At 43.6% G+C, this 16,470-nt stretch overlaps 1 protein-coding gene across 1 annotated transcript in view; it reads right to left on the bottom strand.

Moving 5' to 3' along the window:
* Window positions 1–4,870: 4,870 nt before the first annotated feature.
* Window positions 4,871–16,470, bottom strand: part of CDH13 (cadherin 13) — a 1,193,479-nt gene continuing 1,181,879 nt past the window's right edge. The window contains exon 14 of the mRNA XM_012466155.2: window positions 4,871–9,878. Within this exon, the coding sequence (XP_012321578.1) occupies window positions 9,871–9,878 (8 nt within the window). The 3' untranslated portion in view covers window positions 4,871–9,870. The remainder of the gene's footprint in view (window positions 9,879–16,470) is intronic.

The raw sequence follows: 16,470 nt of genomic DNA, 5'->3' as shown, positions 1-16,470 counted from the left end.
TGATACTCTTTCAGTGGAGACATTATTTGTTCATTTATTTTTTGCGCTTAAACAGATACTAAGTATGCTTTCTCTGAGTGGAGAGCAAGGTCTGTTAAAGAGCTGCTTTTTACAGAAGCTTCACTAATTTAAACTCATGGCTGACAATACTCACCTAGTGAGGCTGACATACGAAATCTAACTGAATATTGTTCCATTAACAAAACTAATGTACTATGTGTAAGGCACTGGTAATTAACCTTTAGACTTCAGTTTTGAACAACCCTCATTTTTAACCTTTATTTAAGTGTCGTAGTTGTCTTACCTCCTCTTAGCATTTTTTTAAAGCTCTTCCGAGATTAATTGCATGTTGTAACTCCCGTTTTTCCATTCAACACAGTTTTGTTTTACGTGTGCTTATTATGGTACTTTTATAATTGCTTTTTGGTTCAAGCTGGGCCATTCTTTTGACATGCCTCCTTTCTTAGATCTATACTATGGAAGGTGGCCTGGTGCAGTGGCTCACACCTATAATCCCAGCACTTTGGGAAGCTGAGGCAGGCGGATCACTTGAGACCAGGAGTTCAAGATCAGCCTGGCCAATGTGGCAAAACCCCATCTCTACTAAAAATACAAAAATTAGCCGGGTATGGTAGACAGCACCTGTAATCCCAGCTACTCAGGAGGCTGAGGCAGGAGAATCGCTTGAACTGTGGAGACAGAGGTTGCAGTGAGCTAAGATTGAGCCACTGCACTCCAGCCTGGGCAACAGAGCGAGACTCTGTCTCAAAAAAAAATAATAATAAGAGACACTAGGGAAGGTGTTGGTGTGTCCATGTGGTCACATGCAATGAGGTACTTCGTGTGTTTGCCTTGTGTGGGCAGCGATGGAATGATCCCAGCCGGGCCTTGGAGAAACTGGAATGTGTCCTTTGCCTAGTTGCACCTGTGTCAGCTCTGTAGGCCCAGCCCTGGGGCCCAGCAGCTGCTCCCCTGGTTTGCTTTTCCCCCAGGTTGCCGCTGAGCACCCCGTCACTTGATGGACAGTGCCACAGCAGGGTCAGCAAAGGGCTCCTCTTCCTTCTAGGGGCCTGGGCTGCCCTACCCCTGGCCCTTCAGTGGCTATTCCAAACCTTTCCGGTTTCCCCAAACCCAGGATTTTGTCTGCTTCACCCTCAGAGGATGACCTGATATTCTCTTTTGTCGAGAAAATAGAGACTGTCCATCAAAACCCCTTCACTTCCGTCCTGCATGCAGTCATGGTTCCTCCGTCAACACCAGTGTCACTGCTTAACAATCCTTTCTGTTTCAGGAGGAAGCATCCTTCCTCACTCACAGGGCTCTGCATTTGTCTAAGGCACAGAGACATGGGCCCTGATCCCATTCTCTTCCATCAACTCCAGGAACTTGCTTCCTGCATTCATTTTCTTCTTTCCAATGATTCTTTCTTTTCAGCACATAAAAGTGACCAAAAAAAAAAAAAAAAAAAAACCCAGAAAACAAATAGAAAATGGAAACCACTCCAACCAAGGTGAACCTCCACTGACCCTGTGCCCTTGTTGAGCTCCTGCTCACAGGCGAGGTTCTAGAAAGGAAGGAGATATTGTCTTAGTTGCTGGGTCCACCTCCTTACCTTCAGTTCATGCAACTTTGCTTGTTCTGCTTCTGCTAAAATGATTCTACGTGCTGTGTGAACAGGCCCTACATAAGTGTGACTCACATGGTAGACATTCATTCATTCCATTTCCATTTCTCTGAGTGATCCTGACAGGCAGAGGGTCTTAGCTGAATGTTACTGTGTCTTTGAGACCTCCCTAATCCTTATTTGTCTCTCCTTTTAATACAGAGAGTGTCATACACAGACCTTAAGTAGACATGGTATCTAGCTACAAGTTAATTATGCTTTTTTATTGGGTTTTCATTGTATTTATTTTGATTGCTGCTTTAGTGTATTCTACATGATACTGATTTTTCATTCAGGTGGTATGTGCGGTTTTCTTTTTCTTTTTTTTCTTTTTTTTGAGACAGGGTCTTACTCTGTCACCCAGGCTGGATTGCAGTGGCTCAGTCACGGTTGCCTGTAGCCTCAACCTCCCAGGCTCAAGCAATCCTCCTGGAACAAGCACGCGCCACTACACCAGGCTGTAATCTTTGTATTTTTTGTAGAGATGGAGTTTTGTCATGTTGTCCAGGCTGGTCTTGAGCTCTTGGGCTCGAAATATCTACCCGCCTTGGCCTCTCCAAATGCTGGGATAGGTATGAGCTACCATGCCCAGCCAATGTACAGGCTTCTTTTAAAATAAATTTAAGCCAAAATTATAAACGTAAAATTATATAGCTTAAAACCAGAGTTGTAGCTGATGGTACAGGTGGCGTTTCAGTGTGGCAGAGTTAGTCAAGGTGCTGAGAAGTGAGACAGGGAGATGGCTAAATAGTGACGATATCCTCCTGGGATTAAAGTTTAGCAAATTCTGCCTTGAGAGAAGGCAGGGAGCCAAAGGGTAAAGAGATGGGGTGTGCTTTGAAACCACATGGTTATGTAATTTGATAAGGGGAATCACAGGAACTATGACTGCATCAGGGCAACACTGACTCACTTCTCCCTGGGGATAAAGTCAGAAAGGAGACTGAGGAATGTCTGCAGGTGTTGGGGCCCTGTTTTTCAGGGAACAATCCTTCAGGTACTAGTAAGCCTCAGGAAGAGGATGCTGTCCTGCTGGCACAAGGAGGGGCTGGGGCAGGACAGTTACCAGCCAAGCAAATGTACTGCTTAGTTACAGACACAGAACGGCAGATTTAATTTAGAAATACCACCATCCCGGTACCAGTCCTCTTGGCTTGGATTCCCATGTAAAAATCCAGGGTTGCTAGGCTCTCAGGAGCGTGCCCTGGCTAGAATGAGTGGATATTTTGCCTTGTGTTACCAAAGCACAGAAAGGTCTCTTTGATGCCTTGTTTATAAACAAACAAACAAACAAACCAAAACTGAGAAAACCAGAAAATTGCTTTTCTGGGGAAGAATGGTGTGATCAGTAGTTGTTCTGACACATCTCAAATTCTCTTGCTCTTGAATTAAAGCATTGGTTTCTGTTTCTTATGTTCTTTTGAGGCAAATTTCCAAATCAGCATCTCCATGACTGGCTGCCAAGGCATCCATTTGCTATTTATTTACCCAAACGAGCAGTTTCCTGGAGACACACAGCCCAGCGGGGAAGGAAAGTTTTCTATAGAGTAGATTTGCAAGTTTGGGTTTCCCTCTGCTCCACCCCACCATCATTGTCAACCTGCTCGGTCCTCAGCACTTTCATGCATTATTTGTGATGACGCGGTTTGTACCTGGTGATAAATGGGTGGTGCTGCCTTAACATACAGCAGGAAAAGCGCCAGGCTGGAGCCATGCATACCACTTAGTAGTCATAAGACCTACTGTGAGACAGTTTTAACTGTGTGAGCCTCAGTTTCTTCATCTATAGAATGGAGCTAATGTCTATTTCAATATTCCATGAATTACATAAATTATGTATATGATGTATAATTATGTATTACACATAAATTACATATATAATTACAAGGTAATGTGTATATACACATCTATATAGATACCTAAAGTATCCGGCTCATAGGAAGCACTTATTAACATTCCCTTCCCTCTGTGTTTTTTGAGACAGAGCCTCGCTCTGCTCTGTCGCCCAGGCTGGAGTGCAGTGGCACTATCTTGGCTCACTGCAACCTCTGTCTCGTGGGTTCAAGCGATTCTCCTGCTTCAGCCTCCTGAGTGGCTGGGATTACAGGTGCCCATCACCATACCTGGCTAATTTTTGTATTTTTGGTAGAGATGAGGTTTCACCATGTTGGCCAGGCTGGTCTTGAACTCCTGACCTCAGGTGATCAGCCTGCCTCTGCCTCCCCAACTGGTGGGATTACAAGCGTGAGCTACCGCAGCTGGCCCCTCCTTTTTTAAAAAAATGATCTCATTAAATAACCTTCCTGCTATCTGTCTTTATCTATCGATCGCTCTATCTATCCATCCATCCATCCGTCTATCATTTACATATCTGTTTTTCCAAATCAGAATGACTGACTGTTATGAAAGGAGAAGAGAGCCAGTTATTAAGCGGGAAGCACTTGGTTTTAGTCTTGGTTTTTAAACATCATAGACTAACCTGGTGTGGAGTCCTGATAAGTGAGCAACAATGAGGAAGCGGGGCCCGGGGAGGGGAGAACAACTGTTCCAAGGGACAGCTGATCACAAACGAGCCGCTGGCACAACTACCTCTCTCCGAGTGTAGCGTCCTCCAGCATGACCCTGTAAAACTTCCGTCCTCCAGCACAACCCTATAAAACTTCCGTCTAGCCCCTGCCTTTTTCCAGACAGCCCCTTCTCTGCTGTGCTGCCTGTTGCAAGGAAGCAACGTACTTTCTCTTGAATAATCTGCCTTGGCAAATAGATTAATTTTTTTTTTTTTTTGAGACGGAGTCTCACTCTGTCATCCAGGCTGGAGTACAGTGGCGCGATCACGGCTCACTGCAATCTCTGCCTCTCAGGTTCAAGCGATTCTCCTGCCTTAACTTCCCGAGTAGCTGGGATTACAGGCATGCGCCACCACGGCCAGCTAATTTTTGTATTATTAGTGGAGACAGGCTTTCACCATGTTGGCCAGGCTGGTCACGAACTCCCAACCTCTGGTGATCTGCCCACCTTAGCCTCCCAAAGTGCTGGGATTACAGGCATGAGCCACCGCGCCCGGCCGGTAAATTCTTTAACCACCCACAATACCGGCCCCAGCCAGTTGCACCCATGACACAGCACCATTGGAAAAATGGTCCCTTTGCTCTGTCACAATGTTTAGACTAGCCTGTACTAAAGATGGTCTAAGACTAAACACACAAGTTAAAAATCCCAGATAAGCTTTATTTGAATATTTCACAAACAAGTTACACATTTCTTTGCAACTACATAGTAAAGCAAATGTTAGTTTACAGCTCAGAAACTGTAAGCAATTCAGCAGTGAGGCCCAAAGGAGTGACATCTGCCATAGAGTGAATATCTGAACATGATTAACCTTTAATCTGAGTGTTTATGGAAAAAAAGCCTTTACACTTTCTTAAAATGTTTATCTGGGGGGATAAAATTTCATCATCAGGACAGTGTTGACATGTGCATTGACAACACAGGTTTTTTTTTTATATAGCCTTCATTTTTAACTCTCTACTAGTCTGAATTCATGTACATGTTAGATATAGAATGGCTTTATTACTCTCCAAAGAAAAAAGCTTTTTAAAAATTAGCAGAAAATAGTTTCCAACTTCTTTTCATACTGATTCTATAAACCTCTTTCTCCAAGTCTTCATAACTTCAGAGTGAAAACCTCCCTAGTCCTACTCTAACCAAAGCATTTCACCATCTCCCTACCGACCAGTCAGCACGTGGAAAGTCAAACAGAGTGGTTCAAAGGCTTATCCAGCTCAGCGACCCTCCAACGACAGATGTGATGATAGCAGCGTAGCGTGAGAGAGACGAAGTTTTTCTGCTTACTTAATTTGCTGAGTATCTAAATTATTTCTGCTCAAATTATAGACTTAATCTTAAATTATATAATTGAAGTTCTTATCCAAAACCCTCGTACACACATCCATTCCCACCATTTTTCACTGTGTCTCTCTATCTTGCGTATGCTTTTGTATGGACATAGTCACCACTGCAGAATTTTTTCAGTAGTGGCCTAACCTGTTAGCAATAGGGAATATGGTAAGGGTAACACACTGGATGTAGTAAAATAATTGTTAATTGAATTAGATGAACAATTTTGAAAACATTTTATCATTAGATGACTATGAAACATAACAAATCTCAGCAGTCAGTTAAGGAGAGAAGAGGCGGGTCTTTATGAAAGATGTAGCCAGATTATTAGATTATTCATCTTAGTATTGGGTAAACGGAAAAGGTCGGTGGCTTTTTCAGTGCTTAGGGTTCTTGTTGGTGTGATTTACCCTGTTGATTCATGTTTAAGGCAGCTACACATAAATAGATTAATGTGCTAGCTTTATAAAGTCAGAAACTACTTAGAGAGGCTTCAGAATTTGCCTGTTTGAATAATTCATAACTAAGCACAGTGCAAGCCCTTTGAGATCCCACCCCACTTTCTCCTTGTTTTCTCTCCCCTCAGTTGGTTTGGTAGGGAGTGGGTACTCTGGAGTTCATAAATTTCCTTTTTTTTTTTTTTCGATGGAGTCTTGCTCTGCTGCCCAGGCTGTAGTGCAATGGCTCACTGCAACTCTGCCTCCTGGGTTCAAGCAATTCTTCTGCCTCAGCCTCCTGAGTGGCTGGGATTACGGCTGCCCACCACCATGCACAGCTAATTTATATTTTTTAGTAGAGATGGCGTTTCACCATTTTGGCCAGGCTGGTTTTGAACTCCTGACCTCAAGTGATCCACCTGCCTCTCCCTCCCAAAGGGCTGGGATTACAGGCATGAGCCACCATGCCTGGCTACTTTTGATTAATTGAGATGTCAAATTAATCTAGGAGAAGCCCCTCATGTATCTGCTAACAAGCCATGGAAGGGAAGAGACAAATAATAATGTTATCTTGTACAGGAAAAATTTCTAAGGTCTCAATATTAATTTAGAACGATAACTTTTTTTTTTTTTAACAGAAAGATTTTAGAATGAAGAAATATAGCAGGAACTTAAAAGTTGGTAACAGAAGGTACTGTTGGTAAGAGGTACCTAATAGTTAAGGGTACCTCATAATAAAAGGTACTGTTGCTTAACAGTAAGTTGGTCTAGCTGCATCATCACGCTAATGGAGGCTTTGAACTAGGGTCCTCTGGTCTGCAGTAGGCAGTTTGTCTGGTTTTGCTGCTGAGTTGAGAGTGGCTTTGTGATGTCATGGGAAGAACATGAACCCTGGAGCCAGATAGCCTAGGTTTTGGTTCTGGAGGCCACTTACCTTGGGCAAGCCATTCACCCTTCCTTTTTTTTTTTTTGAGACTGAGTCTTGCTCTGTTGCCAGGCTGGAGTGCAGTGGCATGATCTTGGCTCACCGCAACCTCTGCCTCCCAGGTTCGAGTGATTCTCCTGCCTCAGCCTCCTGAGTAGCTGGGAGTACAGGCACATGCCACCACACCCAGCTAATTTTTGTATTTTTAGTAGAGACGGGGTTTCACCATGTTTTCTAGGATGGTCTTGATCCCTTGACTTCTTGATTCACCCGCCTCGGCTTCCCAAAGTGTTGGGATTACAGGCGTGAGCCACCGCACCCAGCCCTGAAATGACATTTTGATTCTACTATGGTTTTCAATAAACAATGTAATATATTCCAGCAGGTCAACAAAACATCCTGTGATTCAGGAAATGCTACCACTTTGGCCTATAAGAATTGGTTTCTTTTTCTTTTTCTTTTTGGAAAGTATTAGAATAACATGCCAGAAATATCCCGGTCTTGATTAGAACTTTGGGGACAGAGAATATGTTTAAATAAGGGAAAGTTGAGGCATATTCTACTTATTAATAAAGTATACACTTTACTCCTACTTTTTCTGGATTTTCAGCTAAGGTAACCTTCTGGTTTGGTTTGCGAAGTGCAGGAGAGCCTACTGGCTCAAGAGAAAAGGAGGAGTCTTGTATTTGTTTCTTTCAGTGAAAGGTCGCTCAGCTCCCGTATTTCTCCCTGTAGGTGGCTGAAGTTTACATTGAAGGGTGATTTCCTGATTGCCAGTTAGCATATGCCTCAGGCTACCAGCCACCTAACTGGCCGAGGATGCTCTTGCTTTGTTCAAGGGTGAACATTCTCCCCCTGCCTTGCAGCAAGAAAGGAGCAAGGTGCACCAGGGAGGCACGTGATAGTGCCCTATAAAGCCAGTAGAAGAAATCTTGTAAAGTGTGAATGCACAGGCTTAGATTCTCCTGCCCTTGAGTCGGGGGCATGTGCTTGCGGAGAATGACCCTGTCAAGTTCAAGGAGTGGCATCTCCTGATCCGGCAACAGGATTTGTTCCAGAGAAGAATCCCCAGGTCTTGGGACTGTTGACAGATGGCCGTGACTATGCTTAGTGTGGTATAGTGAGAATGGTCCCTCTCATCTTTGAGTATGCAATTACCTTTATAGCTGATTGCGACACCCTCAAATCATAAGGTGGATGAGTCCACTGCCCATGCTGAGAGCTGGTACTTCTGCCTTTATAGACTCACTCACCTACCAGAGATGTATGAGGGACCCCAAACGGTCAGTCGAAAATGTTAACTCGCGCTAAGACAAGATCCAGCATCAGTGACACTAGACACAACATAGAAATCAGAGAAAAGTTACTGTCCAGCAGTTTTAACCACCAATACCCATTTATTTTAATGGAAAAAAAACTCTGCATTCTATATGTTCCAAAAAGATTTACTATTGAAACAAACACAATATATGGAAACTCTATCTGTATAATTTCACTACAACAAAGACAACATATGACTTCTACTTCCTACAGAAGGCTAACTGAAAAGCACAGTGCAAACATAGATTGCATAAGAAAGCGTGTGTGTGTGCGTGTGCGGTTAAAACCTTTAGGAAGCAACTGCATTAAAATATGCTAAGACACTTACCTTACCCTAGTTCGTGGCGAGCTCTAATAAAAAGCCACAAGCTGTCACTAGTTTTTGTTTGATAGAAAAATTTGGTGTGAGCTTTGATGATTCATTTACGGTTTATCAACGAGAAGGTAATCTTAGAACAAGCACTAACTTTCCGCTTTTACATGCTCACAGAATACAAATCAGTTACTTTCAATACATAATGAACGTCTTTTATTTTCAGGTTTGCAAACAACGGTAGTCAATTCACACAAAAGGGTACTTTTAAAACTACCTGTATTTACTCTATTTTATGCCTGCATATATGAAACAAACAGAGTGAATGTGCATAAATGTATGTCTGTACATGTGGGTATATATGTGTATACAAGATGGTACCTGTGGACCTCTTTGTATGCATGTATGACCTCCATGATGACATTTACAGTTGTACGTTTACTCAGGAGGGAGAGATTTTCTACCATGATCTGTGTCCCCATAAGAATCAGTGTGACTGTGGATTCGGAACACATACAAATGCAGGTGGATGCCCACGAAAGAAAATGTCAGCCCTTTTCTTGGCATTTGGTGGTGAAATTGCCTGCTCTTCTCCTCACCACCTTGGCTCAGGATCATGGCATTGGATGGCAGTGAAAATTGGTTGTAGTCCTCGAACTCAATAAAGAGAAAGGACTTCTTTCTCTGCTCTCCCTCTCTGTGGACCTGCCTGGCTGGCAGTGGCAGCATTCAGACTGAACGGGACAGTGGAGAAGTAGCTTCAGAGCAAAAGTGACAGCTCTGTGGTTTGTCCTCATGCTGACCTTTATGCGGGAGACCCTGGAGGGTTCAGTTGTCTTAGTTTCCACCCTGCCTTGCTTAACCTGGCAAGGAAGAACAGCATCAAAACGAGGCTTCTCCGGGATAGTCTCTCTCTATAAATACCGTGTATATACACACACAGATACTCATACATACACCAATACTAACCCACAGACAAAGCCGGGTGCCTGGAGCGCTGGCTAGTGACATGTTAACACACCAGAAAAAGTAGTCATTGTTCCTGCTCCCAGAAGATCAAGCCGTATGTCATGATCTTTAAACATTCAGGGAAAATTCAGAAGATTCCATTAATTAAAGGAGGGAGGAAGATGCTGTCAAAATGATGAAGTACAGACTAAGTGAAATTGCAAAGAAACAAAAACCTGGAACAATTGAGGCCTAGTTGTGAAGTTCGATAGCTGTAAACCGCAATCTTCAGATTTGGATAGATTTTTTTTTTCTTTTTCCTGTTGCTATGGAAACTTGGAAGTCAAGCTTCAGACGTCAGGCGTTCTCACAGACCTGAACAGAGAAGGTTCAGAGTCAAGTCGGGAATATCACCACTCAATTCAAACATTTTAGCTAAAAACCAGATAAATGACGGGCAAGCTATAATAAACAAATTTTTAAACATCACACGACTTTGGGCTTTTTTTATTCCTTAAGGATCACACTGGAAGACAGAATGAATGTTTATATCATAAAAAGCTGGACTTCTCTGAAAATGCGTATGGTGACTTCAGGTGCCAGACATCGCTCAAACTGAGCTTGGTTGCTATTACCACTGTTACCATTGAGACTGTGTCCTTCTTGTCTCTTAGCACAGAGCTTGGCTATTTTATGAGCAAGCTGTCTATGTATTTTAGAGATTGGTGATTATTCCATATATGTATTGACTTCTATGACTATATATATATATGTATGCAATGACTACATATATATAAAATGTATATATTGACTTAAGGATCACAAGTTACAAAGCAAGATACCTATGGATGGTTCTTCAGACATGGCATCCTTTTATTTTATTTTTGAGACACGGTTTCACTCTATTGCCCAGGCTGGAGTGTAGTGGCATAGTCTTGATTCACTGCAACCCCTGCGTTCTGGGCTCAAGCGATCCTCCCACCTTAGTCTCCAGAGTAGCTGGGGCTACAGGCATGCACCACCATGCCTGGTTAATTTTTGCATTTGTTGTAGAGATGGGGTTTTGCCATGTTGCCCAGGCTGGTCTCGAACTCCTGGCCTCAAGTGATCGTCCCACCTCGGCCTCCCAAAGTGCTGTGGTTACAGGCTCACCTGTGAGCCACTGCACTTGGCCCAAACATGGTATAATAATTTCCTGTTGCTGCTGTAACAAATGGCCATAAACTTCAAACAACACAAATCTATTCTTTTACGGTTCTGGAGGTCAGAAGACTGAGATGAGTCTTATGGGGCTAAAATCACTGTTGGCCAGGCTGTGCTCCTTCTGGAGGCTCTAGGAAAGCATCCGTTCCCTTGCCTTTCCTGGCCTCTAAGGGCTTCCTGCATCCCTTGGCTCATGGCCCCTTCCTTCATCTTCAGAGGCAGCACTGCAGCATCTTCTCTGTCCACCTCTGGCCTCCCTTCGTTTCTGTCATTGCATGGTCTTCTAACTGATTCTTCCTTTGTCTGTCTTATAAGGACTTTGTGATTATGTCAGGCTCACCTGGCTAATCCAGGATAATCTCCCCATCTCAAAAAATTCTTCACTTAATCCCATCTGCGAAGTCTCTCTCTTTTTCTTTTTGAGATAGAGTCTCACTCTGTTGCTCAGCCTGGAGTGCAGTGGCATGATCTTGATTCACTGCAACCTCCGCCTCCCAGGTTTGAGCAATTCTCCTGCCTCAGCCTCCTGAGTATCTGAGATTACAGGCACCTGCCCAAAGTCTCTTTTGCCATAAAAGGTAACATGTTCATAGGATCCAGGGATTAGGACTAGGAGTACCTCTTTGGGGGCCATTACTCAGCCAACCACGAAAGTAGCATTGTGTTCCCAGAGGAAAAAAGGCATCTTGTGGCCTACTGTGTTACAGTCTTTGAGAACATGTCACTCACAGAAAACTTCACAGAAAGAGACATCAGCAGAGCATGCATTTAAGAGGCTGTCTTCCCAGCACCTGCTCGTGGCTCCTCCTTATGGCCGGCTGCAGGGCTGGGTCCAAAGTGGAGTCTGTCACTCTGCTCAACTCAGCAATGTCGGCAGGGAGAGGCTCTGGCTCTAGGATGCCCAGATCCAGTTTCAAAATGACGCATGTTTTTGCCTGTATTTTCCTTTTTTTGCCACCTTACTTCTTGCAAGCACTTTCTGTCTGGGTAATTCCAGCAGAGGAGTGAATTCCAGCTCAGGACTAAGAGTTCATGAAACTGAGTTAACTATTGTGTCTACAGTAATAGTTGCCAGAGTCCTTCCTCACTCTCACGCTTCTGTACAGTCTTGCTCCATCAAAAGAAGGAGAAAAAAGACGCATTAGTCAGTCTACAAGGGCTGTGTACTCATTCATCTGACCTTTGTTCTCACTCCTACTGATAACCCAGTCCTGCCTCCATCCAGAAGTGCCCACGGAAGACAGGCTGCCTTCTGCTCAGAACTTCAGACGTCTTGAGGCACTCTTCATTTTTACAATGATTAGGTCTCCTTTATGACCACGCTGCAAGACAGTTATAAAATATGAACTATTTTTACAGAAGCCTATTAGGAAGAATGTTCTAAAGATGTTATTTTAGGTCGGATACATATTCCTCTTAGTTATTATTTTTTTTAATGGTCAAAAGGCATTTATATTGTCAGCCTGGTAGAATGTCTCCACTTTCTGTGTCTAATTTTGGTTAGAGAGCAGAGTGGGGTTTCTCAGCCTCCGCACTGTTTACATTTGGGGTTGGATGCTTCTTTGTAGGGGGTGCCGTCTTGTACATGGGAGGATGTTTAGCAGTACGCTTAATCTCGACCCCTAGATGCCACGAGTGGCGTGCTGCCAGGCATAATAATCAAAGTATCTCTAGACATTTCAACTGTCTCTTGGGGGGCAAATTAGTTAAAAACAGGAAAAAACCAGCTTTGGCTGCATAAAATCCATGAAACGGGCTCCCATCTCTTGTTTTCAAATTAGAGTCTCACATTCCTGTTTAAGTCAATTTAGATGATAATGTAAGTAATTCCTCCCAGGGCTACTGAGATGTTTACTCAAGGAAATTTATATAATTTATGTAAAGCCCTTAGCTTGCATGTGCAAGGTGCATGGAAAACCCTCAGGGGTCAACTGTCATTGTCCATAATGTCATGTCACTTTCAGTGGCCACGGTTCTTCTGCAAAGCATGACTGTGGCCATCTGCAGGCGAGGATAGCCCACCCTGCCTGGGTTTGATGCCTTTTCAGGCCCTGTCTCTGCCTGTAATACATTTGACAATAGAAAGGAACAAAATACTGATACACTTTAGGAAATTCTAGAAAAGACAAAAATGTTATTAGAGAAAGCAGATCAATGACAGCCCGGACTGGGGAAAGGGGAGCAAAAGCCATGGAAAATGTATTTTGATTAGGATGTGGTATACAAATCTGTACAGTTACCAAAACGCATCAAACTGTACACTTGCAATGGGTGCGTTTTATTGTATGCAAACAATACAGTGAAAAATAAAATTTAAAAAGTGTTCAGTGGTTGTCTTTTGCTCATCTTGGCCCCCTATTTTTTTAAGACATACACGTTTTATTTTATTTTATTTTTGAGATGGAGTCTTGCTCTGTACCCCAGGCTGGAGCACAGTGGCATGATGTCAGCTCACTGCAACCTCCGCCTCCCAAGCTCACTCGATTCTCCTGCCTCAGTCTCCCAAGTAGCTGGGAGTACAGGTGTGTGCCACCATGCTTGGCTAGGCTGGTTTGACCTCAGGTGATCGGCCCGCCTAGGCTTCCCAAAGTGCTGGGATTACAGGCTTGAGCCTCTGTGCCTGGCCCACATTTTATTTAATGTTAATTTTTAGCTGACATAGGGCGGGGCTTTTTTTGTTTGTTTGTTTGTTTTTTAGAGATCAGGGTCTCACTGTGTTGCCCAGGCTGGTCTCAAACTCCTGGCCCCAAGCGATCCTCCCGCCTCAGTCTCCCAAAGCGCTGAGATGATAGGCACAAGCCACTGTGCCCAGCCCACTCACCTCTTTAAACTTCTTTGCTGTGTCTGAGTTTGTCTACCTCCCACCCCCCATATAGAGACATTTAATTTCGGTAAACATAAATCATGACATTTGGCAGGCATCTCTAACATTTAAATGAACAATATCAGAAAATCTTATGCCTTTTATTCAGGACCAGACCAAGTGTGTTTTTGAAGGTAAGTGGTAACACCTGTTTTTAACTGTTTTTTTCTTTCTGGAGCTGAAACTACCTGTATTTGTGGTGCAAAACACTGGACTGTCAACTGAATACCCTTCCAGCTACCCAGGGAGATCCAGAGTTTCATTTTGAGAATGATTTCGACTTTACAAACAGGCTTCAACTTCAAGTGGGATATGATCACGTAATGCTCGATGCGGTGACTCCCCTGAGAGGGGAGAGCAAAGCACATTTGGTGCCTCACACCGAGCGCGCCTGGATCCGTCTTTTATCAGTGATACTAACTGTGAAGCAATTCTTTAGGGGTTATCGGGCAATTCTGTCTTACATTAACTTGATCCAAGAGCTCAGTTGAGAGATGAGAAGTGGGAAATCCCTGGGAACCTGCTCATGATTGACATCTGTAGGTCAGGAGTCTCAACGTGAGGACCACAAGAAAATCCCTTGTTGGTAAGAAAAAAATACTGCCAAATCTGTTTTATTTTAAATCTAAAAATAATTCAATGGTTACTAATACTTAATATGTGGATTGGTGGTAGCAGAATGTGGGTTATTATAAAAATATTGTATAAAAATAATCAAACACCGGGCTTTGTGCTGGAGGCTCCTGTCGCCTGGGATGTTGATGCTATAGGTTGGATGGGCCTGGAAATCTGTGTTTTAACAAGCAGGGGCACAGGTGCTCTGGTCTTCGTTTAAAACACTCATTTCCAGTCTAGAGTAGCTGACCTGTAAGCAGTGTCCTGCAGTGCCTTGGTTCTTCAAAGAGATGTCACTGAATCAGGCTTTGATGTCCTGAAACTGGATTTACAGAGGGCAATGTGTGATGTGACCCCACAAGTGTCTTTCTGTGTACACACGTGTGCGTGCACACATACAACACAACATACATGTACATGTGCACATGCATTCCCACATGCACACACATAGAATTTTTATCTTTGCAGTCATATAGAAAGTACTGCCCTCCAGTTTATCCAAACTCTGTTATACTTGAGTTCCAATTGCTCCTGGATCTCTGCAATCATAGTTTCTTGCTCTGTTGCTCAGGCTGGAGTGCAGTGGTGCGATCTTGGCTCACTGCAACCTCTACCTCTCAGATTCAAGCGTTTCTCGTGCCTCAGCCTCCTGAGTAGCTGGGATTACAGGTGCCCACCACCAGGCCTGGCTAATTTTTGTATGTCTAGTGGAGATGGGGTTTTGTCATGTTGGTCAGGCTGGTCTTGAACTCCTGACCTCAAGTGATCCTCCTGCCTCGGCCTCCCAAAGTGCTGGGATTACAGGCATGAGTCACCACACCCAGCTACAAACGTTATTTTCAGAGCAGTGGCTTCTAAGTGCTGGTCCTTGGGAAGAGCTGGACTTGTGGTCTGTCTAACACTCCCAGAGCTGGTGAAAAATGGAGATCTCTTACTGTAGAAGAGTTGGTCATGGTTAATAATTCAAATGCGTCCGCTGATAGAGGAGTCCATTGCAACGTCTTGGGGTCAGAATGAATGAAGCAGAGTGGGGTGCAGCCAAGGAAGGCTGTGGGCTGATTATAACATGAAGTCCATGTTTGTATAGCTCCCAGGCAAAGAATGGTTTTCACTTCCTTTTTTTTTTTTTGAGGCCAGGTCTTGCTCTGTTGCCCAGGCTGGAGTGCAGTGGCATGATCTTGGCTCATTGCAACCTCTGCCTCCCAGGCTCAAGTGATTCTCCTGCCTCAGCCTCCCAAGTAGCTGGGACTACAGGTGCATGCCACTACGCCTGGCTAATTTTTTTTTGTATTTTTAATAGAGATGGGGTTTCATCATTTTAGCCAGGATGGTCTTGATGTTCTAACCTTGTGATCTGCCCACCTCGGCCTCCTAAAGTGCTGAGATTATATGTGTGAGCGTTTTCACACTTTTAAAGGGTAGTACAAAAGACAGAAACAAAAAACAATGAAGATGAATATGTGACAGAGACTAATAAGGCCCACAAAGCCATCTGGCCCCTTACAGAAAAAGTATGCTGAGCCCTGAATTAGAGTGACAAAGATGGACCCTGCAAATGTAATACAGAGAGGAAGAAGAGTAAGTTGCAGAACGGTATGCCAAGTACAATATGAATTATACAAGGTTTAACAAACTGCACAAAATAGAACTGTATGTGTTGTGAATATGTGTGAGTGTGTGTATGTGTGAGTTTGTGTGTAGTAAAAGTATAAAACATCCGGACACACACATGGATAGCTAATTCATGGTAGCTATTGTTTCTGAGGAGAGAGAACAGAAAATAAAACTTGGCAGAGAAACATAGGCAATTTGACCTTTGCCTGTAATATTTTATTTTTTGAAGAAAGTGAAAGGAAGGGGCTGGGCATGGTGGCTCATGCCTGTAATCCTAGCATTTTGGGAGGCTGAGGCAGGCAGATCACCTGAAGTCAGGGGTTTGAGACCAGCCTGGCCAACATAGTGAGACCTCATCTCTACTAAAAATGCAAAAATTAGCTGGGCACGGTGGTGCATACCTATAATCCTAGCTACTTGGGAGGCTGAGACAGGAGAATTGCTTGAACCTAGGAGGCAGAAGTTGCGGTGAGCTGAGACTGTACCACTGCACTTCAGCCTGGGTGACAGAGTAACACTCTGTCTCAAAAAAAAAAAAGACAATGAAGGAACTAAAAAAGAACGAAAGAAAAGAGAAACATGTACTTCCTTTCATTCATCTGTCTGTCCATGTATCCGTTCACTCCTGTTCCCCAACTCCAAGTTGTGATACAGATCACAGATGAAAGTTTC

Source organism: Aotus nancymaae, unplaced genomic scaffold (assembly GCF_030222135.1).
Source record: "Aotus nancymaae isolate 86718 unplaced genomic scaffold, 86718_ANA_hifiasm-v0.15.2.pri h1tg000030l, whole genome shotgun sequence".
NCBI classification, from domain to species: domain Eukaryota; kingdom Metazoa; phylum Chordata; class Mammalia; order Primates; family Aotidae; genus Aotus; species Aotus nancymaae.
The sequence above is the reverse complement of the archived record's forward strand: the minus strand, read 5'-3'. Positions and strand labels throughout refer to the sequence as shown.